The 23,197-nt window shown below is 54.4% G+C and overlaps 7 protein-coding genes across 7 annotated transcripts; 3 read left to right on the top strand and 4 right to left on the bottom strand.

The window, feature by feature from the left end:
• Positions 1 to 16: 16 nt before the first annotated feature.
• On the bottom strand, positions 17 to 1,275 carry ALT_1985 (uncharacterized protein; the record flags this gene model as incomplete). Its single annotated transcript, XM_033558003.2, has 2 exons — positions 17 to 657; positions 720 to 1,275. The coding sequence occupies 2 exons, from the start codon at positions 1,273 to 1,275 to the stop codon at positions 17 to 19; spliced, it is 1,197 nt and encodes a 398-aa protein (XP_033413894.2).
• A 1,179-nt stretch (positions 1,276 to 2,454) lies between these two features.
• Positions 2,455 to 4,699, bottom strand: ALT_1984 (succinate dehydrogenase [ubiquinone] flavoprotein subunit; the record flags this gene model as incomplete). Its single annotated transcript, XM_089599241.1, has 5 exons — positions 2,455 to 2,674; positions 2,732 to 4,120; positions 4,180 to 4,343; positions 4,395 to 4,468; positions 4,531 to 4,699. 5 exons carry the CDS (start codon positions 4,697 to 4,699, stop codon positions 2,455 to 2,457), a joined length of 2,016 nt encoding a protein of 671 aa, XP_089456387.1.
• A 712-nt stretch (positions 4,700 to 5,411) lies between these two features.
• rpt1 (proteasome regulatory particle base subunit RPT1) lies at positions 5,412 to 6,901 on the bottom strand (the record flags this gene model as incomplete). Its single annotated transcript, XM_033558005.1, has 4 exons — positions 5,412 to 6,291; positions 6,341 to 6,570; positions 6,624 to 6,738; positions 6,807 to 6,901. 4 exons carry the CDS (start codon positions 6,899 to 6,901, stop codon positions 5,412 to 5,414), a joined length of 1,320 nt encoding a protein of 439 aa, XP_033413896.1.
• A 361-nt stretch (positions 6,902 to 7,262) lies between these two features.
• On the top strand, positions 7,263 to 9,191 carry ALT_1982 (chaperonin-containing T-complex subunit CCT4; the record flags this gene model as incomplete). Its single annotated transcript, XM_033558006.2, has 7 exons — positions 7,263 to 7,307; positions 7,366 to 7,417; positions 7,471 to 7,493; positions 7,549 to 7,578; positions 7,628 to 7,657; positions 7,708 to 8,280; positions 8,337 to 9,191. The coding sequence occupies 7 exons, from the start codon at positions 7,263 to 7,265 to the stop codon at positions 9,189 to 9,191; spliced, it is 1,608 nt and encodes a 535-aa protein (XP_033413897.1).
• Positions 9,192 to 9,670: 479 nt separating this feature from the next.
• Positions 9,671 to 10,327, top strand: ALT_1981 (uncharacterized protein; the record flags this gene model as incomplete). The annotated part of the gene is made up of 1 exon (XM_033558007.2): positions 9,671 to 10,327. The coding sequence occupies one exon, from the start codon at positions 9,671 to 9,673 to the stop codon at positions 10,325 to 10,327; it is 657 nt and encodes a 218-aa protein (XP_033413898.2).
• Positions 10,328 to 11,076: 749 nt separating this feature from the next.
• Positions 11,077 to 13,938, top strand: dapB (dipeptidyl aminopeptidase dapB; the record flags this gene model as incomplete). Its single annotated transcript, XM_033558008.2, has 3 exons — positions 11,077 to 13,447; positions 13,503 to 13,772; positions 13,820 to 13,938. The coding sequence occupies 3 exons, from the start codon at positions 11,077 to 11,079 to the stop codon at positions 13,936 to 13,938; spliced, it is 2,760 nt and encodes a 919-aa protein (XP_033413899.2).
• A 306-nt stretch (positions 13,939 to 14,244) lies between these two features.
• Positions 14,245 to 23,010, bottom strand: gtb3 (glycosyltransferase family 4 protein; the record flags this gene model as incomplete). The annotated part of the gene is made up of 3 exons (XM_033558009.2): positions 14,245 to 22,743; positions 22,791 to 22,880; positions 22,927 to 23,010. 3 exons carry the CDS (start codon positions 23,008 to 23,010, stop codon positions 14,245 to 14,247), a joined length of 8,673 nt encoding a protein of 2,890 aa, XP_033413900.2.
• Positions 23,011 to 23,197: the final 187 nt, after the last annotated feature.

Here is a 23,197-nt window from a genome sequence, read left to right as displayed (position 1 = left end):
CCAAACATAGTAAAACTCACACCCCCGTCCCACTCTCAAAACTCTTCCTCCACTCCTCCCTCCGCTCTGACCCCTCTCCCTCCTCAAACCGCATAAAACTAAGCACATGGCCGATCCCCTCCCCAGAACCAGGATACTGATCATCCCGCGGAACCCTATAATCAAAGTTTGCGCCCAGGATCACCCCGTCCGGCGTGATGATTGACGGAAGCTGTGGCTGAGCCGGCAGGTCTATCTCGGAATTGGTATGCTGCGCGGGGGGCACCTGAATCTGCCGGCGCTCGGGAGGGATGTTGATTAGTTCGCTTTGGGAGTAGGCTGCTAGCTCGGCGCGTTGGCGGTAGAAGCCTGTGTCGAAGAGTTCAGGAGTGGTGTCTGCTCGGTCTGGGGGTGGTGCTGGACTTGTGCTTGTGCTAAGGTTGAGGTTGAGGTTAAGACCTGGGGAGGGGTGGCTCGTTGTGGATGATGCTGGTGGTAAAGAGGATACGGAGCTATGGTGAGTTGTCTCAGCCGGTGCTGGGATTTTACTTGTGTTTGAGTTTGTGATTGCGCAAGACGGTTGGCTTATGGTGTTTGAGATTGCAGAAGTTCGTTCTGAGCCGGGGACCGTTAAGGCTTGGTTGACGACTGTGGGGGACGGCGTGTTGCTGTTTGGTACTAAGCACGACGAACGTCAGTTTATTATGCCAGCCAAACTCATGTAGGGAGGTGTATCTCACCATCAAGTAATCGCCCCTCGTTCCCTGACACAATCCCCCTACCACTTGCAACCGTGGACCCTTTCTCATCACTCTCGGCACGAGTGACACGCCAGCGCAGCAAAACGAACCGTTTACCACGCTTCTTGCGAGACAGATAGACCAGGAATAACAGCCCGGCTAGCAGTATCAAGGCCAATACACCCCCCACAACACCCCCAATCAATGCGCCGTGGTCACTTCCATGACTCGCATTGGCAGCATCAGTATCTGTCGCCGGTGCCACAGCCTGAGTCACAGTCCGAGTCGGAATGATGCCTGGGATGTCTCCCAGCGAGCTTGTAGACGGTGCAGTAGTGATAGCTGCCGTTGGCGAGGTCGCCGTTGTATTCGAGGCCGTTTTCGAGGTGGTTGAAGTAGTCGACGTCGACAACGTTGTTTGATCTGCTTGATCCGGGCATATCCCGGTATTGCACGGATCGACTGAGCAACAGCCACGGAAGTTGCCCTTGGAGCAAACATACCATTGCTTGCTGCCGGTGCAAGTGTTGTCTTGACGGGCGAGACGGAGAGTCATCTCTCGGACGACAGACGTCAACTAGGTCACTATACGATTGCACTTGCACTCGCAGAAGACAGAAGCAATAACTTAAACCAAGAATGAAGATAGCGACAACGAACGCTTGAAGAGCGAGGTCTCCAGAGCTCACCGCAACAGTGGTTACCATGGAGTCGAGCGCCCTGTGGTCGTCTAAGTCCAAGAAAGCTAAAAGAAAGTAGAGGTGCAATGAGCATTGTTTATTTTCCTGGGAAAGCATGGCTATGCAAGTCCTTCTGAAACATCTCCACGCCAAAACGAATGAGCCATACGAAGTGGCGATGATTTAATGACTCGAGTTCTTTGTCTGCCAGAAATATTGGTCGGGGCGAGGTACTCGATGCACTTCATTCAATCTATGAGCCGACACCAGCCACCACAAGATTTACCAGCTCAGGATTTGTAGTGAGGACAGGCGATAGCTTCATTCTTCACTGTAGACAGGAAAGAGAGAAGAGAAAGCTATGGTTACAATAGTGACGTTCATATATAGTCGAAGGATCAGAGATCTACATCATTACCTATTCAGGATTGAGCTGCTAGACATAACTGAATCCAAGTCCATTGAAAGATAAAATCGCACTGACTTGCTGATGTTGTTTGTCTACCAGTATCGTAGGCATTCGACGGGCTGTTGGAGTGATTTCTTTGTTCTAAGAGGAGGGACTGGCAAACAAAGAAAAAGGCCGGGATGGCACTCAGCACTACCGGATTAGGCCATTTCCCACCAAAATCAGAGCCAAAGAAAACTCGAGGTCAAGTACCATGGCAGCAGGGATTAAGAGTGTAGTCTCCGGACCGTCGATAGCGGTTATATTGAAGAATTCTAAGTTGGATTGGATAGCCCTATCCTGACGCAAAAGAAACTCCAATTGTAGATGAGAAACTGCTATGAAGACAAATAACGTGAGTACACCTAACTCATCGCCTAAAAGGGAAAACATGGATATACAGATATAACACAGGGAAATGCAGAATTTTCATGACGCTCTTTTATCAATCCATCCTCCACAGTTCAGCAAAGCAATTAAGGGCTGATGGGTCGAAAAGCCTGTGGTTCCTATCTTGAGGTTGACCCGGATCCTGTGGCCAATCCAGCCTCATTGAAGATATGTGAATGCCGAGATTACACCTCACATCAAGTGCAGAGGAATGTATCTAGTAGACACGCTTGAAGGGAGGCACGCTCTTGCACTCGTTCTCGTCGAGGGTCTTGTGCTCGACAGCGCGGTAGCTCAGGTCGATCTTACCGTGAGGCTTCTTCTGCCAGGTGAGAGTGTGCTTCATCCAGTGCTCATCATCACGCTCGGGGTAGTCCTCACGGGCGTGGGCACCACGAGACTCCTTGCGGTTGGCCGCGGCGACAGCGGTTTGAGTACTAGAGGATATTTTGTTAGCATCTATCTGAAAACTCGAGAGCTGAAAGGGTACATACGCGCAAGTGAGCAGGTTACGAAGTTCCAGAGTCTCGACAAGGTCAGAGTTCCAGATCATGCTGCGGTCCTTGGTACCGACTTGGTCGAACAACTTGTCGATGGCGGTGATCTTCTCAACACCCTCATCCAAACTCTCCTGGGTACGGAAGACGCTGACATCAGACTGCATGGTCTTCTGCATGGCGTTACGGATCTCGTGAGTCGACTTGGGGCCATCGGCGTTGCGGACAAAGTCGAGGTCCTTGATGGACTCGGCACCAGCGTCGGGGCTCAGCTCACGATGAGCCTTGCCAGGGGTGGCGATGTCACGGACACGGTGAGAAACGGCACGGCCGAAGACGACGAGATCGAGGAGAGAGTTGGCACCCAGACGGTTGGCACCGTGGACGGAGACACAGGCGGCCTCACCACAGGCGTACAGACCGGGGACAACCTTGTCGTTACCCTGCTCATCCACAGTCAAGACCTCACCAGTGTACTTGGTGGGGATACCACCCATGTTGTAGTGGACGGTGGGCAGGACGGGGATGGGCTGCTTGGTGACGTCGACACCAGCGAAGATGGAGGCAGTTTCCGAGATACCGGGCAGACGCTCGTGCAGAAGCTCAGCGGGCAGGTGGCTCAGCTGCAGGTAGATGTGGTCCTTCTCGGGACCAACACCACGGCCCTCGCGAATTTCAAGGGTCATGGAACGGGAGACAACATCACGAGATGCCAGATCCTTGGCGGTGGGGGCGTAACGCTCCATGAAACGCTCACCCTCGGAGTTGAGCAGATAACCACCCTCACCACGAGCACCCTCGGTGATCAGGCAACCAGCACCATAGATACCAGTTGGGTGGAACTGAACGAACTCAAGATCCTGGTTGGGCAAACCAGCACGGGCGACCATGGCCATACCGTCACCAGTGCAAGTGTGGGCAGATGTGCAGCTGAAGTAGGCACGTCCGTATCCACCAGTGGCTAGAACAGTGTGGTGGGCCTTGAAGCGGTGCAGGGTACCGTCCTCCTGGTTGTAGGCGATGATACCGCGGCACTCACCATCCTCCATCAGCAGATCCAGAGCGAAGTACTCGATGAAGTAGTTAGTGTTGTGGCGCAGAGACTGTCCGTAGAGAGTGTGGAGAAGAGCGTGACCGGTACGATCAGCGACGGCGCAGCAACGGTAGGCCTGTCCACCCTTGCCGAATTCCTTGGACTGACCACCGAACGCACGCTGGTAGATAAGGCCATCTTCGGTACGGGAGAAGGGGCATCCATAGCCCTCAAGCTCACGAACACTAGCGGGAGCCTCTCTGGTCATGTAGTGGATGGCGTCCTGGTCACCAAGCCAATCGGAACCCTTCACAGTATCGTACATGTGCCATCTCCAGTCGTCAGGGTGCATGCTGCACATTGAGATTAGCGCAATCATCCAAGATAAGACTCCATCATTTCATTGACATACTTTCCCAGAGCAGCGTTGATACCACCCTGAGCGGCAACAGTGTGAGATCTTGTAGGGAAGAGCTTCGAGACACAGGCAGTGTTGAACCCGGCTTCCGCCAGACCGAAGGCCGCACGCAGACCGGCACCACCAGCACCGACAACAACAGCATCGTATTCGTGGTCCTACCGTCAATTAGACCCGCTCGTTGCCATTCTAATGCGACAGTCACTTACAATAACAGGATACTTCGACGAAATGTAACCAGTAGCCTCCTTAGCGCGCAAAGGACCGTTGGCGAATATGCGGGCTGGAAGAACGGGGAGTTAGTGAACAGCGGGGGTGGTCAAACTCGCGGGACTCAATGCGTACCTGCTGGCCTTGTCGAGGAGAAAAAACGTCTCTGGTCCCTCAAAGCACGGGAAATCTGCACAAGTTGCGAGTCAGCACGGCGTCGACATAGAATAAAGGGTCGTCGAAAGACCCTCGGGTAACCGACCTTCGAAGCGGGAGCTAGGCTCCGCAAGCTCAGGGAGCTCATTGTGGGCGGATCAAAAGAAAAAAAGACACTATTGTATATGACTCTGAAAGGAAGCTATTAGATGACGACAACCAACAGCACCAAGGCAGCTGTAGTGGTAGGAGGAGGGGAGAGCAGGCAAGACAAGGTCGGAAGCCGGTGGTAGTATTCACGAGCTGCACTTTTGGATCGTCGGTTCTCAGAAGAACAGGAAGAGTTGGCTGACATAATCTTCCCTCACTTGCCGACGGGGAGGACCGGGGCCGAGACAGCCAATCAGATGGTGCGTAGTAGTAATCACCTCGGGCAGCCGGGAGCTTCTCATTGGCCAAAAAGGGCAAGGCACGTGGCCGGTCTTCTATTAAGCCGGCAGCAGCGAAGAATTCCGGGGTCAGTGGCCGACGACGACGATGAGACGAGGTGAGTTATAGATGAGCTTCAAGTATTCAATGAGCTGATACAATTTATCCTCTACACAAAATTGAAAAGTTGAACGAATTCGCAGCCCAGTATGGGTGGAAATCGGCTGTGCCTCGGATTGAAATCACGTGACTATATATCAATCAATCGACGAATTAGTAGGACACAACTAGTACGCCGTGAGTATGTTGGCATCCGATTATGCACAGTAGATCATATTAAGGAGCATCATAGACCGAATCACCGAGCTAAATCTGATCATACATCCGTCCAGCCATGCAATGTAACCCAAGATGCATAAAGAAGACGTCATCTAATTGTACTGCATGTATGTCGCCGTCGAGTTGAACTTGAGGTTGCCCTTGATGACCTTGTCCACAGCGGCCAAGAAGTCCTTCTCTGTAGCGACCTTCCGCCGCGCCCGGATCGCAAACATGCCAGCTTCTGTGGCAACACTCCGCAGTTCCGCACCGGTAGCATTAGGGCACAGTCGGGAGATCAGCTCCCACCGAATGTCCCTCTCGACCGACATACTCTTGGCATGAATGCGGAGGATGTTAGCGCGACCTTCAACGTCGGGAAGCGAGAATTCGATCTTGCGGTCAATACGACCAGGACGCATCAGGGCAGGGTCCAAGGTCGACGGTCGGTTGGTTGCAAACATGACCTTGATGTTACCACGGGCATCGAAACCATCCAGCTGTGTAATCAACTCAAGCATAGTACGTTGAACCTCGTTGTCACCACCAGCTCCGTCGTCAAAACGAGCACCACCGACCGCGTCAATTTCGTCAAAGAAGATGATACAGGCCTTCTTGGTCCGGGCCATCTCGAAGAGCTCTCGAACCATTCGTGCACCTTCACCAACGTACTTCTGAACCAACTCGCTACCGATAACACGAATGAATGTGGCGTCCGTCCGGTTAGCGACTGCTCGAGCGCAGAGGGTCTTGCCGGTACCGGGAGGACCGTACAGCAGCGCACCCTTGGGCGGATCGATACCGAGGTTGACGAATCGTTCTGGTGACAGCAAAGGCATTTCGACGACTTCTCTCAACTTCTCAATCTGCTCCTTGCATCCACCAACATCGCCGTACGTCACGTCGGGTTTGTCTTCGACCGTCATCATCGTCACGCTAGGGTCGATCTTAGGAGGAAGGGGTAACATGATCTGGTACTTATTCCGGTCGACGCTATAAAATAATCAGAATTGCCGAAATGCAAGAAACCGTGGCCACTTACCCGACCCTCATGCCTTCTTCGATATCTGTAGGGCTCACTCTCTCCCCTAGATTCACGACAAATTTGGCGATCTGCTTGACGTTGATGACATATTTGCTCTTATCGGGATCCTTCTCATCGGAAATGATCTTTGTACAGCGAGCCACCTGCAATGGCTGCTCCTCTGCCATGCGTTGCCTATCTGCAGCAACATCCCAAAGGTGTGGAGGTGCAAGACCGGTGTCAGATTCCTGTCCAAGGTCAGCCACGATCCGGTAAAAGAAGCACCTTCTTTTTAACAAACCTTGACACCGATCTTCTCGTTTACGCTCGCTTGTTTGTCCTTGATCTGTTTCTCGAGTTTCTTTAGGGCGGTCGCGTAGGGAGCGGCGCCGTATGTCTTGAGTACTTGGATGTCACTGTCTCATAATCAGCCGATACCCCATAGATTTCATTCAGAGCCCAGCTTGCTCGAGCCGCAACATACTCGTCTGTGAGAGGTGTGATCTTCTTCTCCGGCTCTTCGTCGTCAGCGAAGTTCTTCCTGTACTTCTCCCAGTTCGCTCCCGTGGCGCTAGGCATGGTGAGACTGGACTGCGGAACCGGACGACAAGGAAGGCGAGAAAAATAAAGAAGTCAATACAGTCGTAGCGGAATAGGGATTATGATGAAAGGACGAGGTCGAAAGAGTCTGACGAGATGGATGTGTGAGGTGAAGCTTGTTTGGGAACGTGATGTGATCGAGCTCTCAAGCTTGAGGTGCTGTCACCGACGGGTTCCAGCTGCTGACGCTAGTGGCCGCCAAGCATCACCACCGCCAAAGCACCTTCGAAGAAATTCCCAGAGCCGCTTCCAGACACTGGATCTCCTCCCCTCATCACGACCCGTGTCCCTGTTGAATTTCTAGTTTATTTTTGTGCCTCTATCCGCGGACATATTCAAAATGGCGACCGCAGTCTCCCAGGGGGTCCCTGGCACTACCTTCAAGGTGGGTGGTTTTTACGGAGCAAATACTGCTTGTGGGCCGTTTTCTGATACTCGCGCAGGATAAGGAGAAGCCTATGGCGGTTCGGACAGCCAACATTCTGGCTGCTAGAGGTATTTACTATTGCTTTAATACCTGCATTCCATGATAGCTGACGTGATTCTAGCTGTCGCCGATGCCATCAGAACGGTATGCACTTTCGAGACCCATATATGTCGGGGGTGAGGGGCTAACTGCTTTACAGTCTCTGGGGCCCAGAGGAATGGATAAGATGGTATGTTCATGTCCCAAGATGTATCTCGACCGATGCTAACTGTCATTAGATTCAAACACCCAAAGGAAACACGATTATCGTACGAATTTCAGCCCCGAAGTATGCAGCTCGGCGCTAACCCCTCCATAGACCAACGACGGAAACACGATGCTGAGAGACATGAGCGTGATGCACCCTGCGGCCAGAATGCTTGTCGATCTGAGTGCTGCTCAGGATGTCGAGGCTGGTGATGGAACAACCTCCGTGGTCGTGATCGCTGGTAGCTTGCTCGGAGCCGCCGAGCGCCTGTTGGGCAAGGGTATTCATCCCACCATCATCTCCGAATCTTTCCAGCGAGCCGCTGCTGCTGCGGTGGAAATCCTCCAGAACATGTCTCGCCCGATCAACCTGATGGACCGTGCTACTCTCCTGCAAGCCGCTTCTACATCGCTATCCTCCAAGATCGTATCGCAGCACTCTGGCCTTCTTGGCCCTATGGCCGTGGATTCGGTGCTCAAGGTCATCGATCCTAAGACAGCAGAGAACGTGGATCTGAGAAACATTCGAATCGTGAAGAAGGTCGGCGGTACAATTGAGGACAGTGAGATGGTTGATGGTCTCGTGTTGAACCAGCCCGTCATCAAGAGCAGCGGCGGGCCTACAAGAATCGAGAAGGCCCGGATAGGCTTGATTCAGTTCCAGCTCAGCCCTCCCAAGCCTGATGTACGCGTATCTACCCCAAACCACGATACAAGTTGCTAACGTATGGATAACTGCAGATGGAAAACCAGATCGTTGTCAACGACTACCGTCAGATGGACAAGATCCTCAAGGAAGAACGCCAGTACCTCCTCAACATGGTCAAGAAGATCCAGAAGACCAAGTGCAACGTCCTTCTCATCCAAAAATCGATCCTCCGTGACGCCGTTAACGACCTCTCCCTTCACTTCCTTTCACGACTTAAGATTCTTGCCATCAAGGACATTGAGCGGGATGAGGTTGAGTTCCTGTGCAAGAGTCTTGGCTGCAAGCCTGTCGCCAACATTGACTCCTTCACTGAGGACAAACTGGGTACTGCTGATCTTGTCGAGGAGGTTCAGGCTTCTGGTGCTCGGTACGTCAAGATCACCGGCATCAAGACACCCGCCACCGCTGCCAATCAGACCGTATCTATCGTCGCTCGCGGTGCCAACAACCTGATCCTGGATGAGGCCGAGCGGTCTCTGCACGATGCTCTCTGTGTCATTCGCTGCTTGGTCAAGAAACGCGCCCTTATTGCCGGTGGTGGTGCACCTGAAATTGAGGTCGCCCACTCTTTGGCAATGCGTGCCCGTGAGCTCGCAGGCACCGAGGCTATATGCTGGAAGGCGTTTGCGGATGCCATGGAGGTTATTCCAACCACATTGGCTGAGAACGCTGGTCTAAATTCGATCAAGGTCGTCACGGAGCTGCGTCACCGCCACGCTCAAGGCCAGCACAATGCTGGTGTCAGCATCCGTAGCGGCGGTGTGCGGGACGACATTACGGAGGAGAACATATTGCAGCCACTCTTGGTGAGCACCAGCGCCATCGAACTTGCGGCGGAGACGGTTAAGATGATTATGAGAATTGATGATATCGCTCTATCGAGATGATCGGAGGCGCATAAATCAGATGGAATCAGATGCGGTGTATTATGATAAGTAATTTACCCAAAAATCAAATGATTCAGAATATAGACGATCCAATGCATATAACTGTGATGCTGCGTACAATTTACACTTGACACTTGTCTTGTGCTATAGTCTTTCTGACTGTGCTCACAAGTTGACCTTCTCCCAGTACTTGCTTTGAATACTGCCCGAACCTTCAGGCTGCAATCATCAGGAACTCTGCGAATGTCGTCACTTTGACTCGTTGAAGCCAGACACGGCTGCTCTACCTTGGTTCACTCCTGGTACGAGTCATAGTTCCTAAATATAGCTGCTCTCGCAGAGAACACTCTTTCGTCTCTTCTGCTCACTCTCAACTCTCTCTGACAATCCACAGTCGCTCGCTTTACTCGCAACAGTCAACACTTTCACTCGCTTCACAACCAACCACAAACTTTCGCTTGTCCCAGCAACTTAACAACATGAAAGGCCAATCCATCACCGCTTTCATGAGGGGTCTGAAGGTCATCCTCACCCAGATGGAGACACTTCCTCAGAGTTCCTGCCAGAAGAAGGCAATTAAGCGAGCTGCCACTCCCCCACCAACCATCGATCTCGACCTGGGAGACGATGAGCTCTTCCCATGCGACTGCACTCTACAGGGCATAAACTCCCTGGATGTCGCCTACCTCAGCACACCACAGCTCAGCTCGCTGAAGAGCAAGGAGTGCGGCCTGGACTACATCAGGCGCGCCCTCGACGCCCTCGAGCCCATGAGCACCTGCACGCGGTGCTTGGGGAAGGACTACGTCCGAACCTTCCTCTATCTCCTCTGCCGAACGATCCTGCAGAGATGCCGGGCGTTCTATCAGCACCTGGTCCGGACGTACCAGGGCAAGGACCAGCAGCCTCTTTTGCTGGATGATTACCAGCTTGCGACGGTCGAGGAACGGGCTGCATTGCAGTGTATGTTCACTTATGTTGAGATGAGGCGGTTCCACGACTGTGTGGGCCGCATTATGGAGACGCTCAGAGAGCAGCCCATGTTCGATGAGGATTCGTGGGCCGTCATCAAGGGTCAGGCCTACAAGCTGGCCATCGATACGGCTGAGTTTCGCTTTAAATCCATCCACCGCTAAGTTGCTCATTCGGGTGAATAGGATGACTTGTATTTGAACAGACTTTGTATGTTGTTTTTGCAGATACTCAGGAAGATGTATTACGGAGTTTGGAGTTTATTGCTATTTAAAGGTGGATGGCTGGACTGGTTGATATTGATCGTTCTGTATTCTCTCGCTTAAAGCAGGCATCCATGCACGTTAACTAAAGACCATTGGTCTCTAATGAAGTCTTTGTCGTAGTCCTTTTCTCGTCAGGTCCTATGTCCTCGATCCTTGAAGCCCAAGTAGAATATAGTCGACTTCATTTGAGATACAACAAATTGCTAATTAGAATCACTCTGTTTGTGCAGTTCCTATACATCACAATCAGCTCTAGCAATAGATAGATGAATTAACTTGGTTGGTATTCATGAAGTCGTGAATAGATCGAGATACCCGAAAAGGAGGTCAATAAGGTGAATAAGATGTGATCGCGCTGCCAAGAGGCTCTATCTGCATTGCCGCCATCAACAACAGCTTACCCCAGACTCCATCAGTCATCACTATTTCCGCTTTACTGCCATTCCTTGACTTTCTTTGTCTACTGACGAAGAATTGACCATGTCTTGACGATGAATTACCTGTTGGTTTGATGATATTCTTATAGACGGCTTACATTGAGTACCACAACCTTGTTAAAGGAGCCTTGCTTATCGTCGATCTGCTGTGACCCGTCACATGTACCATAACTCAATCACTGCAGCCACTGTCCTACAACCACCGTGACAATGAGGCCATCCGACGACCATGAAGAAACCTCTGAAGTCCCTCCCATGACTCGCTCCCGATCCGTATCCGCTGCATCTCAGACCTCCACCGACTCGAGTTTATCCACCGAATCCCTCTTCCCGGGAGAGCAGAAACCATTCCCCAACGCCAACGGGACAATGGCACTAGCCGGCGAAGATCCATACCGCGACCTTGAGGACGGCGAGGTCGAACAATCGGAACCGTTCCTCGCGTCGTCCAAGAAAGCAGCCAGTGGAGGCGGTCGCGCACGGCGGATATTCTGGATCCTAGTTCTTCTCTGCCTTGGAGGCTGGCTACTTGCCTTCGTGCTGTTTTTAACAGGGGGGCGAGCGAACTACCAGACTGCTTCGGATGCGTTACAGGCGCACGGAGCCGACTCGGCGTCGGGTGGCACGAGCACAAGCTCCGGCAAGCCTGTCACGTTGCAGCAGGTGCTCACGGGGCAATGGAATCCTCGATACCATGCGATCGCGTGGGTTGCCGGGCCGAACAATGAAGACGGTCTGTTAGTTGAGAAGGGCGGGGATGAGAAGCAGGGGTATCTCCGGGTGGACGATATCCGGAGTCGAAAGGGCAATGACACGGGTCGGGAGAGCAAGGTGCTGATGAGGAAGCCCATCGTGCACGTGGACGGGAAGGCGATTCTTCCCAGCGACGTCTGGCCGAGTCCGGACTTGAAGAAAGTGCTGTTGATATCCGAGCAGCAGAAGAACTGGAGACACTCGTTTACCGGGAAGTATTGGGTGTTGGACGTGGATTCTCAGACAGCGCAACCGCTGGATCCCAGCGCTCCGGACGGTCGAGTGCAGCTCGCGCTTTGGTCTCCTGCCTCTGATGCGGTCGTCTTTATTCGGGACAATAATTTGTACCTGCGGAGACTGTCGTCGGACAGAGTTGTCACGATTACCAAGGATGGCGGGGAGAACCTTTTCTATGGTGTTCCCGATTGGGTGTGTGAGGAGGAAGTGATATCGGGGAACAGCGCCACGTGGTGGTCGAATGACGCCAAGTATATTGCTTTCTTCCGAACAAATGAGACGAGTGTGCCTGAGTTTCCGGTGCAGTACTACATCTCGCGACCGTCTGGGAAGAAGCCTCTCCCAGGTTTGGAGAATTACCCCGACGTGAGGGAAATCAAATATCCCAAGCCTGGTGCCCCGAACCCAGTGGTCCACTTGCAGTTCTACGATGTCGAGAAGAACGAGGTCTTCTCGGTCGAAGTAGCAGACGACTTTGCCGACGATGACCGCATCATCATCCAGATCTTGTGGGCCTCCGAGGGCAAAGTCCTCGTGAGATCGACCAACCGCGAAAGCGACATTCTCAAGGTGTATCTGATTGACACCAAGTCAAGGACAGGCAAACTGGTCAGATCCGAAGACGTTGCCGGTCTTGACGGTGGTTGGGTCGAGCCTTCGCAATCCACACGCTTCATCCCGGCGGACCCCGACAATGGACGACCGCACGACGGGTACATTGACACCGTGCCGTACAATGGATACGACCACCTTGCATACTTCGCGCCACTCGACAACCCCAACGCCGTGATGCTCACATCGGGCGAGTGGGAAGTGGTGGACGCACCGGCTGCCGTAGACCTGCAACGGGGGCTGGTGTACTTTGTCGCCACGAGGGAAGCACCCACCCAGCGTCATGTCTACCGTGTGCAGCTGGATGGGTCGAATCTTAAGCCTTTGACCGACACCTCCAAACCAGGCTACTATGACGTCTCCTTTTCGCACGGCACAGGCTACGCGCTTCTCACGTACAAAGGGCCCTCTATCCCCTGGCAGGCAATCATCAACACGCAAGGCGACGGAATCACGTACGAAGACCGAATCGAAGAGAACCCACAGCTCGCCAAGATGGTAGAGGCGTACGCGCTGCCGAGTGAGATCTACCAAAACGTCACCGTCGACGGCTACACGCTGCAGCTTGTTGAGCGCCGCCCTCCACACTTCAACCCGGCCAAGAAGTACCCCGTCCTGTTTTATCTGTATGGCGGACCGGGCTCGCAGACCGTGGACCGCAAGTTCACCGTTGACTTCCAGTCCTACGTCGCCTCCAGCCTGGGCTATATCGTCGTGACCGTCGACGGTCGCGGCACAGGCTTCATCGGCCGCAAGGCCCGGAGCATCGTCCGTGGTAACCTAGGCTTTTACGAGGCGCACGACCAAATCGCCACTGCAAAGATGTGGGCGGCAAAATCATACGTCGACAAAACCCGCATGGCGATCTGGGGATGGAGCTTCGGCGGATTCATGACGTTGAAGACTCTTGAACAAGACGCTGGGCAGACCTTCCAGTACGGAATGGCCGTTGCACCCGTCACGGACTGGCGGTTCTACGGTATTCTTCCCCTCCGCGCCTTCTTTACTCGTTGATACCATACTAATTGACTCAGACTCAATCTACACAGAACGATACATGCACACCCCGCAGCATAATCCGAGTGGGTATGACAACTCGAGTATAACCGACATGGCTGCCCTGTCCGAGAGCGTCCGCTTCCTCGTCATACACGGCGCGTCGGACGACAACGTCCATCTCCAGAATACTCTGGTGTTAGTCGACAAGCTGGACTTGTCGAACGTCGAGAACTACGATCTGCAGTTCTACCCGGACTCGGATCATAGTATTTACTTCCATAACGCGCATACTATGGTCTACGACCGTATGTCTCCCCCGCCTTTCTTTTGTGACAGATACTAATTGGACTAGGTCTTTCCGACTGGCTCGTCAACGCGTTCAATGGTGAATGGCACCGGATAGCAAAGCCCGTGCCGGACGAGTCCATGTGGGAGCGTATGAAGCGGTCCCTGCCGTTGCTGTATTCTTAGACCAGTATATACAATTTCTATATCCTTATGTCTGCAAGTAATTAAATGAAGAAAATGTATATTCAACACGCTATGCAAACTATAAACACAATGCAACAACAACTCTTTTCATGCATAATGCAAATGCAAACCAGCCTCGCCTTTAAACATTAATATATGCAATGCATGCAGTACATGATAAACAAGGTAAGGAAGGAAACATGCATGCATGTATATACAATCAGTCCATCATAAACAGCCTAGACTGGTATGATATATGCAGATGTGGTGCAGCTTGCAGCCACAGGAGTGGTGTAGTGAGGCAGGTCAGACTTTACCGCCATTGCCATTGCCATTTCCGTCCAACGACTTGAAAATACTGGACTGCAAAAACTCCTCCCGCATATGCAAACTAACATCCGAATTACGGTACGGATGCGGTTCCTCGCGCTGCAGACCACGCAGTTGCTCGCGGCCAAGCGTGGAGATCGACCGCGCATGCGAGTGTCTGTGCCGACTAAACGCCGGGGAGAGACGGCCTGATGGCGAGAGCCGTCCCGTGGGAGTAACTGCTCCTCCAGCGTCGAAGGAGAGGGTCTGCCGCGGGGCAAAGACGGGGAGGGATGCGTTGCCAGGCAGGCCCATGAAGGAGTCTGAGTCTGTGGCTGCGGAGAAGTTACTGAACGACGAGCGGATAGAGGCTGGGCGGGTGAGCGGGAGCATGGGGTAGCCCGAGACAGTGGAGTAGAGGGTTGACATCCCTGACGCCGCAGACGAGCGCCAGGAGTGCACGGCGGACTGCGGAATGGTGATGACTTCTTCCTCGATGGGGTCTGCAGTCTGGAGCGCTTCGGTGATATCGATAGGATCGGCTAGGGCATTGCCGGGGGCACCAGCAGCGGCGCGAACAGCCATTGTCTTGACGGCCTTGCCGATCCAGAGCATCTGCTCGTGTTCGCGGAGGTAGCGGTCGCCGGAGAAGGACTTCTGGACGATGTTGCGGGTCATCATGCCTAGTTTGCGGCGGTGTTCGGACTTCTCGTACATGCGGCGGGTGATCTTTGCGACGTCTTCGGGGGTAGGCGAGGAGGTGAGGACGGGGGCGGGCTCGGTGTCGTCTGCGTATTGGGACCATTCGCCGAGGAGGGCGAGCATGGTGATTTGAGCGCGGGCGAGGGCCAGCGCGTCGTTGGGGGCGACGACCGCGCTGAAGCGGGAGAAGTCGTCTGGGTCGCTGAGGACACGGAGGGAGGCGCCGACGTCGGTGCAGACGACGGGCGCGCCGGTGAGGGCGGCTTCGCCGAGGGCGAGGGGGAGACCTTCGGAGAGAGAGGAGTTGAGGAAGAGCCAGGTGTTTTCGAGGACTTTCATGGGGTCGGCGCTGCCGCGGAGGGTGACGCGGCCTCGGAGGCCCTTGGAGGCGATGATCTCCTGGCACTCGGTGGAGTACGTCGGGGCCTTGTCTATGGCGCCGTAGATGTCGAGATGGTAGTCGTCGAATTTCCACTGGTTGATGATGATGTCGGCGGCCAGGAGGGCGGTCTTGATGTCTTTGGCGTACCACACGTGCGACAGCATGGTGACGGTCGGGCGCTGCGACTTGATCTCCTTGACGGGAGCGAACTTCTGCATGTCTGTGATACCGTTGACGACGGGGTCGACCTTGCGGCGGAAGATGTTACGGTGCTCGATCGTGCCCTGGCAGGTACCGATTTCGACCTCCCATCCGGGGTTGAAGAAATCGGCACACGGCGAGATGATGTCGGCATGGTGGAGGGTAATGACGGAGGTGATCCGCATCAAGCCCAGGAGGGCGTTTCGAACAAACGGCGACAGCTTGCACAGGGCAGACGAGAGGCAGAGGTTGGTTTCGCGCCAGCTGATCGCGTGGTCCCAGATCTGCAGGGTGCAGTTTCGCTTGATCTTGCAGACGACGCCGTACGACGCACTGACACTATGATGCGAGGCCTGGAACACGCTGGGGATCTGTTCGGGAATCGGAATCGAGAAGATGAACAGGTAGCGGTACCACAGTTCCAGCGCGACGTCGAGCGTCCCCAGGGTGGGAAGCTCCGTGTGGAACCACTGTGCCGAAGGGATCGTGTTGGGCATCTCCTGCGTGAGCCAGAGATCCCGCCAGCTCTCCTTGACGATATCGCTATTCCACACCTGGGTCCAGTGCCTCGAGTCCTGGAAGTACGTGTTGAGGTTGACCAGTGCCCGCGTGGCCTGGTGGATATCAGCCTTGGACAGCTCGATGGCGCGAGCACCCTTGACCAACGCCGTCAGGATCGGAATAAAGTTCATCTTGATATCCATATCGTTGGCCGACGTGACGTTCTCCACCTCCGAGTCGAGCTTGTTCTTAAAGAGACCATGCGTCGGCGTCAAAAAGTCCAACCCCCAGAGGGGAATCATCTTCAACGAGAGCACGTTCTGCTCCGTCTGATGCTTGGGAATGCCAAAGTCGTTGGCCGACTCGCAGATCATGTGCCACTTGATCGTCCGCAGGGAGTTGATCATATCACGCCGACAGGCAGACACACCACCTCCCTCGTTCGGCCAGGTGCCCGTATCCGCCGCCATGACGTGCAGCGACTTGTCCGTGTCAGACCCGAAATCCTTGGACCGGGTGTTGACGACCGCATCTCCGCCAGGACCAAAGTTCAGCAGATCGCTGACTTTGATCGCCATGGGCGTCCAGCTGGAGATGTTGTCGTCGAGGTCCGCACTCGCCATGACCGTGTCCGCGCGCAGATCCAGGTACTTCTTCGCCGAAGCCAGGTCGCCCCGGTCCCGGCTGCGCCAGTACGGGGCCAGCGTCTTGTCTCTGCGCAGCAGCCGCTCATCCATCCAACGGACGATGATGCCGTCAAAGTCGACGCGGTCCTTCCACGCCTTCCAGACCAGAGAGCGGGCCCGCGAGGTCGAGACGGGGAACCGTTTGGTGGAGAGGCCCAGGAAGCGGGTGATGGTGTTCGAGCTGAGACTGTCGCAGTAGAAGAGAGGGTTGTCATGCACAAAGCTGGTGTACTTGGGTTTGGCCAGGACGCCGAGAAAGTCATGCTCGATCATGGGCGGCGTCTGGATCTTCTGCCCGTTGAGCGTCGTGAAGATGGTAGGGTGGAACTTGTGGTCGTACAGCCAGCGAGCCTCGTAGACATCGGCGCCCTGGACAAACGTCGCCTCGGTGACCTTGGAGTGAGGGATCCAGCGCTCGACCTTCTCGGGATGCCGCACGGGAGGCGCACACCAGGAGACGGTGCAGGTGATGTGCGAGAGCACAAACTCTGCGCGAAGTAGTTCATCGCCGAACCGGGGATTCTTCCGGTAGTGATACTTGAACCGGATCAGGTTGCCGTCTTTCATGTAGGAGCCCGCCTCGATGAGACCCTTGCGGTTATACTGGACGCTCTGTAGATGGCTGTCACCGCGGATGCAACGCCGGCCCAGGGGGATTCTGGTATCGGAGGCGCGGGTTAACTTGAGACTCTTCTTGTTCGGGGCGCGGTAGTCATAGTGGAACTCGTTGATGGCTTTGCCGTCCTTGAACTCTTGCCGGATGAGAAGAAGCATGTCCTTAGAGTACGTGCTGACGTATTTGAGCGACTTGGTGCCCTCGGGTTCGGTCTTGTGCTCGCCGCTGTAGTAATAAACCTTGAAACCTCCGTCTTCATCATCGTGCTTGAAGGCGGTAAAGGTGCCGTCGAGACTCTGGACCATGAACCTGCTTTTCTTGATGCTGATGGTCATACCCTTGGTCTCGTCCCACAGACGCTTGACGTTGTCACGACCGTGGAAGAGGAAGAATGACAGAACGACATCCTGCACGATCTTCGAGTACGACCAGATCATGTTGAGGATAAACACGCACGGCACCCGGATGATTGGGGCGCGTTGTTTCATCACATGGTCGAATTCTCTCTGGAATTCCGGATCGGCGATCAAGGCAATGATGATGAACTTGATGGCGGACGCAACCGAGTACCAGAAGTTGTGGAGAGGATCCCTGATAAACGCCAGAGCCGCAGGCAGCCTGTTGGACACGTACGGAATGAACAGCGGCGTCTCGGAATCCTTGCCCAGGGCCTCTTCGCCGGTGCCGTAGTGGGCGTAATCAAGAATACTGACGGCGGTGGCGGCTCCCAGGTTGCATCGGGCAACATGGACATCGAGATCACTGGTGTCAAAGCGGCAGAGATGTTCCTGAAGCCATTGCCTGTCGCGGTCCGAGAAGTGCGAAAGCTTGCCGACACAACGATCCAGCAACGCCTTCCGGATGGTCTTGGGCAGTTTCTCCCAGTGCGTGTCACATTCGAAACCCAGACACAGCTGCCGGAGGAGCTCCTTCTTGGCCCACCGTACGACGACGGGCGTGTTGGCTTCTTCGCGCAGCTGCCGGGCCATGGTCTCGGTCACGCCCGCGGTGACGAGCGACTCGGCAAGCACCGCGTACTCGTGAGGCATCCGCAGCATAGATTCGGATACTGCATGAAGCAGAGTCTCGGCAATGACCTGGCAGTTACTGCTAACGTCGATGCGCTGGTCCAGTCCGCGTCCGACAGCAATGACCAATTTCAGCTGGTCCTTGGTATGGCAGCTCAAAGCGCGGATTCCGGGACCAAGGGCGCCCAAGGGAACGAGCTCGATCGAAATCACCCCCTTGGCCCAATCTTCGAGCGCTAGGTTAATCAGTTCTTGGGCCTTTGGGAAAGCCTCCTCGATTCGCGGTTCTTCTCTGCGCGACAGCAGCAGAGACTTGACTTCGATTCCAGGATGAATACCCGGCTCCAGCTTTAGTCGCGAGTCCGACGGCACAAGAGAGATTCTCTCGAAGAAGGTTTGCAGTTCCTGCTGAGACCATTCGGGATCCGCCCACGGGGTAGTGTAGGCGTGGAACGTCTTGCCTAGGTCGACTGGCGAGTCCACCTTCTTCGGCATTCCCATTTTCGCAGTGAGCAGAGTGAGGATAGCGGTAGTCCAGGTGGCTATTCCCAGTCCAATGACCTGCCCGTAATTCTTGAAATAACCCTGCACACAGGTCTTAAGGACGATACCAACGGGCAGACCAACGACGATACCGACAAGCAATGGTTTGAGGGCATGGGGACCAGCGAAGATCTTCGTGTATTGATACCACAGCAGGCCGGTGTACGACAGCACGTAGGCGCAGAACATCGCCATCGCATCAACTGATGCCCGGAACGTCCAGAGCAAGGCAGTTGACAAGGCAAGACTCCATACCTGCCACATGAGATACTTGAAGAATGTCCTCCAGTACACCTTTCTCTTGAACCTCACGGCGCGCTTCTGCGAGGGACGAATATCCTTGGACGTGCCCACGGCCTGATTGGCCTGGCCACCGATCAGATCATGAAGCTCTTGAGCCTTGGTGTCGATGAGGACGGCGCCGATCAGGTAATACGCGAGGCCGAAACCGACAGCAAACCGCGTGTCATCATCGGGAATTTGTAGCAAACCAGCCATCGGGCTACCGGTAATGAGTTCGACCCATTTATCGAGCAGAGCCAAGACAAAGTAGAGCACTCCACATCCGATCTCCCGGCTTGACTGGCGCCAGTGCATAAACGCATTGTGCAAGCGTTGGCCCTTTTGCGAATTGCGGAGCACATCCAACCCGACCTTGGTCTGGATGTTCCAGCCCGAGCTGAAGGGGATGGGCCGCGGCACGTCGGCATACCGGCAGTACCAGTTGAGAAGAAAGTTGGTCGCTTCCCAGTCTCGGGCCAGTTCCAGGACGAGCTGATCCTTTGTCGGCTTGGAGAAGATCCCGCGGGACACGTCGGCCATCACATCGCGATACAGAGCTTCTCTCGACAGCTTCAGCACGGCCGGATCGCTCAGGCCGCCGAAGCACTTTTCGTCGTTGTTGCCATACTTGGACACATACCACTTGCGGATCTCGGTGTCGTCTGTGCGTCGGATGTTCTGGTACCAGGTGACCCATTTGGAGGCGACAGACCGCAAACTGAGCAGCAGCAGCCCAATGAAGATGTAGAGCACAATGAGGTAAATGACCACATCGTGATGACTCCAGTTCGTCACGATCGGAGAGATGAAAAGGACGGGGATGCAGGCGAAGATGGCCTTGCGTCCAGAAAGGAACCTGGAGCCGGGGTAGCTGAAACAGGCGAGGCAGGCAAATATAGTGAAGTAGAGAGTCAAGGCGATGAGGTAGAGGTAAAAGACGATGCCAGGACCTGGGCCTTTGACGGCAGACATGATGACGAAGCCGACCAGTCCGACCGCGATCGTGAAGGCGAAACAGGCGATCAGTCTGATAAAGACAAACATGTTGGTTGCCGAAAAAGCCATGGAAATAAGGTAGTAGGATCCACCGCATGCGATCCAGGTGCCAGCCGCGCCGGACAGGAGAAGGGAGATCATCAGCGCGATAGAAGCACTGTTCATGACCTCTTGGGGCATCTTGCCGGAGAGGTACAAGCCGCGGCCATACAGGGTCAGCAGGAGAATGTCGATCAGGGCGGGAACAGCAAAGACACTGAGGAAGGTGAAGCGCTGGTACCCACGCATGGGTTTGAGCTTGTCGTCCGGGTTGACATCGATCTGCGCACCGGCATAAGAGGTCGCCATCTGCGGCGCGCCGTTGATCCAGTCGGGCAGTTCCCGGTCCTTGTAGTATCGTCTGAATCGACCCGAGAGCAACTTTCCGAAGGCGCTGGGCGAGAGGTCAAAATAGGCTTCGCAGCGCGACCCAAGAGCAAACGACTCGGCGAACGCGGCCGCTTGATCGGACTGGTCGTTGAATAGGGGGTTGCGATCCGTGACTTCCATGTAGATCTCGTCAAAGGCACCTTTTCTGGCTGCGCAAAAGAGGGAGAGCGTCATGATATCGGCATACACGTCGATCTGGTCTTTTTGGACAAGCTGACACAGGGCGTTTGTGATTTGAGCCAGGTCACTCTCGCGGCGTTCGCGGAGGATGCGAGTGAAGATAGCATCCGTCTCCAGGAACAAGGCAAGACATGCCGCTGTTGAAGGATAGCGGCAGCCCTGGTCGCGGTACCAGTTGACGCGGGTCTTGATCAAGGCCTCTGGCGGAAGGGATCCGTCGAGATACGAGACGGTGTTGAGTTCCTTGAGCTGCGCCAGGGACGGTGCATCGATGAGTTGCCTGCGGATGTACCTGCAGATAGCCTTTGAAAGCTCACTCTGTGCGTCCGTCAGCGAAAGGTGCTGCAGCAGGAGCAATCGCTCCTCGGGACTCAAGGCATCCACATCCTGGATGAGACGGCGGGGCAGTCCGATGTCTTCGTTTACGTCCTTGGACCATTCAGCCAAAGCGGCTTCCGCTTCGAAGCAGACATGACGGGGGAATCCCCTCGCGGAGAGGAACGTGTGCAGCACGGTACCTGCTAGCCCTTGAGCGTTTTTCGAGGCAAACACTTCGAAGCCGTCCGCGTCGGTCTGGTAGACGGCCCAGAAGCGGACATCAGCGCTCTTGCGCAGACCGGAATCGAGACCTAGGTGAATACGCAAGGAGTCATGGGATGCAAAATTGGCGAGTTCCTTGATGGTAGCGGGTAGATTGGGCATGTCGGACCAGTGAGACTGTGCGAATTTATCGTGGAATCTTCGTAGGAGGCCACCGAGTTTTTGGATTTTGTCAGAAGGAACTGGGTGAAGCAGTCCAAGAGACTTGAGCCGCTGTTGGGACTTGAGGATCTCGACAAAGGCAACGGCGGTGGCTTCAGATCCCAAAGGGAAGCAGCCAAACTCCTTGTACTCCACGCCTGCCATTGAGATGGACAGCGGGCTGCCCTGCGACCTGACTTGAGCGACCCATTCTGGTGGATCACGAACCGAGATCGTCGAGCTGTCCGAGCGCTGTGGCTTGTTTTCGGACGAGGTGAGCACGCTCTCCAGAGTGGGAAAGTATTGCAGCAGAGTGTTCCATGCGTCTCTGTCCACGACATTCTCTTGGATGTTCAAATTGGCGCGCCAGATGTCGTGAACTTTCATGATCTCGGCCTCCTTCAACCAACTAAAGGCAGACAGGGGTTCGGGAATCTTGACGTTCAGAGAAGCATCCTGCAAAGCAGCTTGTCGACCGATCCAGGTGATAGCGCTGTAGAAGTTGCACCACTGGAGAGACCGCTGAATGACCGCATTGGACAACTGAGCGTTGTCATCAACAGTCTCCCAGGCCATGACCACAAAGTCGCGCATGCAGGCTTCCGACACAAACGCTTTGATAGTGGGCTGCATCTTGATCATCTGAAAGTAGTCGCGCTTCTCGCCTTCAGGCATGATGGAGGCATTGCGGATGACCAGACCGGAGATTGCGTCGGTCTGCAGAGTCTTGTGGTCCTTGAGGAAGTCTGGAGGAGCGGTCTCCAGGTACACAGGCAGGCCGGCGGCACGGAGAGCCTCCGCCAGTTTCCTGATGGCGGCTGAGTTGAAGCTGCTTTCCCAGTTGGCGAGTAAGATGCCGCTGAACGAGGCGCCATTGAACCTGTTCAATGCGCTCTCGAGTCGGTCGACGGCCGCCAGGGTCGACACTGAGCCAGAACCGAGGTCTACTCGGCCCAGAAACTGCTTCCTCTCGACCAGCGAGATGGCCTCGACTACACCGGACTGCGAGGGGTCAACGATCAACAGATCCCATTGACTCAGCAGCCTTAACTGATCCCTGGTTGGGGATGCATCGAAAGAGCCCAAGTAGACGCCGAAAGACGACGGCTTCTTTGCCAACTGGACATTGGGCAAGGACAGTTGCTGCCTTGATAGTTGGTCCAGCCTATCAGAGACATTTTTGGGCACAACTGCTGATTGTGCTCGCGACTGGGAATGTCAACAATGCCCTTTGGAAGAATAGGCAGAATACTTACCTTGTACCATTTGCGAGCTCTTGACAGACCTGCGTAGAGGAGGTATGAACATCCAAGTACTACGCTACCCAGTAGCAAGCCGATGAGGACCTATACTAGGTTAGTAAACCAGGAGGCTAAACGAGACAAGACATACAAATTGCCACCAGTTATCTGTCATGTGCTTCCATCCCACGGGACGAGGCTTCTCATTATGATCATTCCAGACGATATAATCCATGATGATACAATTAGAGATTAGAGTTAGGAGTATAGACGGACATGGAAACGAGGAAGGTAGAACAGCGAGAGACAAGAAGACTCTGAGAGCCCAAAAATGTACACCAACAGAGATACAACCTCTCTAAAAGACCATCACCGTGAGTGATCGATCGACCCGAGATGAGTATTCGCATAAAACGAGCGGA

The sequence above is a fragment of the Aspergillus lentulus genome (genome assembly GCF_001445615.1).
Source record: "Aspergillus lentulus DNA, contig: Alt04, strain: IFM 54703, whole genome shotgun sequence".
NCBI classification, from domain to species: Eukaryota; Fungi; Ascomycota; class Eurotiomycetes; order Eurotiales; family Aspergillaceae; genus Aspergillus; species Aspergillus lentulus.
Note: the sequence above shows the minus strand (reverse complement) of the source record. Positions and strands in the feature narration are given on the sequence as shown.